Raw genomic sequence first — 3,054 nt, 5'->3', positions numbered from 1 at the left:
ACAGACCATAAAGCAGGGGATGCTTTAGGGCGAGGCTACACGGTGATTGACAGGTCTCTACCAGAGACGTATACGACGTCTCTACGTCTAAAACTAAACTTTTAGATAGCTGAATATACAAATGTACTAATTAATCAGAATGTATTAGTACCATTATCAATGTGTTTGCTCTGATTGTTTGGTTGAAGAGAAGCAGAAGTGGTTGGTTGGTTTTTAACACTGTGTAATGTGTGCTGCAGGTGTTTGGTGTCACCTGGCTCACCGCCAAAACAAGCAACATTTTCTTCCATAGCAACGCCTCACAGACTGAAGCAGAGCAGTTATTACCTCTGAGGCAGGACAATGGAGATTAAACAGGCGGGGCAGCAGTGTTCTGAGCTCAGAGTGAAACTAAATATCAGATGACAGACATGCACTCATGAAGCATCTCTCGGTTACACCTGGTCTCCACTTGTTCCTTTCTGCTGCTCTGCAGCATGAAACTCTCCAGGAACCCGTGAAACTTCGTAGGAACTCTCCTTGTGGTTTGACCTGGTTCTAAACTTAGTCCCCGTCCTTAAATCAAAAACCCCCACATGAAGTAACCCCACTCGTTCACACATTGGTTTTCAGAAAGTCAAACAGGAACGCGCAAAACAAGACGTAAGGTTCCTGATTCGGCTCCTTTCTGTGACTGTTAAAGAACAGTTGTACCTCAGAGCTCCCTGTGGTGAGGAAGAGTTTCCTCTGATCCACGGAGGACGAGGGACCGGAGGACCGATTCTGAGCAGAAACACAAGTCAGAGCACGGTGAGACAAACGATGGCGAGGAAACGGCAGATAACGAGGGAAGAGAAAGAAGCACCGGTTCACCTGCTTCACATCCTGATAAAAGAAAATCAGCTTCTTGGATCCGTTGGCAGCGAAGAAATCATCAACCAGGCTGAACTGGAAGAACCAGACATGAACGATCCAAAGACTGCAGAATTAATATCTTTATCATCGTTGTATTTATATTGTTGTTACTTTATATTATTATAATTATCATATACGTATATAGGTTTATATATACATATACTATCACACTGTGACAAACAGAGCAGAGGGAGGTTCTGTAGTTTCAGAACCAGCCTGTGATGATACCTTGTCATCAGAGATGAGGGAGTCCTCCACCTCCGGCTCCCCCGGCGTCCCGCCGTCCACCAACCTGCTGATCAAGTATCTGTGCCGGGCGTCCAGCGTCGCTCTTCTCTCCTCCTTCGCGGCTCTGGCCTGCTTCGCCATCTCTCTCCTCGCCTCATTGGACAACAGCACCGTCCTACTACCGGACACCTGGAGAGAAAGTAGTCCCTCAAAGTTCTGTACAGAGCAGCGGTTCGCACGGTTACACGTCTGCTCATGCCGGGTCAAGAATTAACAAAATGCAGTATCGAGAAATTACTGCAACAAGTTAAATGACCAGATTTATAGTTGTTGTTTTAATAGTTAAAATCTGAGAACACGGATACATGACAACACCTCCGGTGGCCGACTGCTGTAACTGTTGACTCACAGAGGTGACGGTGATCGGGGACGGAGCAGCCGGCGGAGGAGACATGTGATCAATGGCTCTCAGGTTCTGGCCTCCTATTCGCCGATGTCCTCTGCCAATCACATCTGGGGATCCAAGAAAACAGTTAAACGTGTCCAATAAAACACCCCAGTATTAGTCAGCAGACTTCCTGTTAGCTTCAGCATTAGCATTAGTTTTAATGTATTTTGACAATAATTTGAGTGTGTTGTATGTACGTCTGTGGACATGAAGCAGAGAAGGTCTAGGTTTGGTACTGGCTCCTCCTCCTCCTTCCTCCTCCTCCTCCTCAGGGCCGTCCTGGACTCCCTGCCCTCCTGCCCGGAGCTCCTTGTCCGGGGAAGGAGCACAGGCGCTCAGCCCGTGTTCAGGGCTGCTGACTGGGGGAAGAATGGGCAAGTGTTCCCTCTGTGGAGCCTCAGAGTCTGGATCTGCCATCTGACAGTCAAGACGTACAAGTAGTAGAATCATTGATTACACTGAATACATAATGTACTCAGGCCAGGAACCAGGGTTTTAAAGTCTCAACCCGTTTTACAAACCCTACATTTGAATGTGGTCTGGAGGATTAGAGGTTAACAGTATCTGCTCACAGAAAAGCACCTTCAGAGTTCTGAATGTAGAGAAACAAGACCTCCTGTGTTCTATCAATCATAAAAACATAATTAACAAATATGTAATCAATCAACAAAAACAGATTTACCTCTAAAACCTCCTGCTGAGAGTGAAGACGAGTCACTGCTGCTCCCGAATAATGAACTCTGAACTAAACCACAGCGAGAGAGAGAGAGAGAGAGAGAGAGACACAGAGAGAGAGTGAGAGAGAGAGAGACACAGAGAGAGAGAGAGAGAGATGCAGTGGAATCAGGACGGAAATACAAATTGGCTCTGCAAAGGAAAAGTTTGAGTGTTGCCATGCAAACCTGGCAGGGAGGTGTGTGTGTGTGTGTGTGTGTGTTAGTGACTCTGCAACTAAAACACACAACAAAGCAATGGCGAAGTAACCAGGAGAGACCGTTTGTGTTGATGAATGAAAATGTATTGAGCAGAAGCTTTTGTCTAAAGTGATGTAAGATAAGTCAAGTTAGACTTGTTGCTCTTCTTTTTTTTTTATACTTAAATATTTGATGAAGGTTGTTTTTTTTTGTAGCAAAGAAAAACAAATCCAAAACAAGTAAAGGAATAATACTAGCAATTCATGAACCTGGCAAAAAAGACCAGGAACAAATACACTTGTTGAGACGTGTTGCTCTTTAATATAAACTCAGGTCAAACATACTGTAGACACGTAAATGTGCAATTATGTGAAGCTTCATTGTGACTGACTTAGACTGACACGCAATGCATTATGGGTGACATAAGACACTTTACAGAAGAGTCTAAATAGAAAAAGATACCACATGTAACCACATCACATTTAGACCGCTATGTACTAAAGAACCAGGAGACAAACCTCCGATTGTGAAGTCAAAGCTTCATGTGTTAAAGCTGCATTCTCTCTAGTG

At 44.7% G+C, this 3,054-nt stretch overlaps 1 protein-coding gene across 2 annotated transcripts; it reads right to left on the bottom strand.

Annotated features, from left to right (window-relative positions):
- Positions 1 to 23: 23 nt before the first annotated feature.
- On the bottom strand, positions 24 to 2,284 carry LOC116380116 (uncharacterized). 2 transcript variants are annotated; one of them, XM_031842081.1, is made up of 5 exons: positions 1,768 to 2,284; positions 1,532 to 1,635; positions 1,123 to 1,311; positions 853 to 927; positions 24 to 762 (listed from the first exon to the last, which is right to left on the bottom strand). In XM_031842081.1, the coding sequence occupies exons 1-5, from the start codon at positions 2,018 to 2,020 to the stop codon at positions 595 to 597; spliced, it is 789 nt and encodes a 262-aa protein (XP_031697941.1). In that variant the 5' UTR covers positions 2,021 to 2,284; the 3' UTR covers positions 24 to 594. The 2 variants fall into 2 exon arrangements, with proteins under 2 accessions (XP_031697941.1, XP_031697940.1); XM_031842080.1 differs by having other exon boundaries at positions 24 to 927.
- Between the last annotated feature and the right edge of the window lie 770 nt (positions 2,285 to 3,054).

The sequence above is a fragment of the Anarrhichthys ocellatus genome, unplaced genomic scaffold (genome assembly GCF_004355925.1).
Source record: "Anarrhichthys ocellatus isolate YVR2014 unplaced genomic scaffold, GSC_Weel_1.0 scaffold6155, whole genome shotgun sequence".
NCBI classification, from domain to species: Eukaryota; Metazoa; Chordata; class Actinopteri; order Perciformes; family Anarhichadidae; genus Anarrhichthys; species Anarrhichthys ocellatus.
The sequence above is the reverse complement of the archived record's forward strand: the minus strand, read 5'-3'. Positions and strand labels throughout refer to the sequence as shown.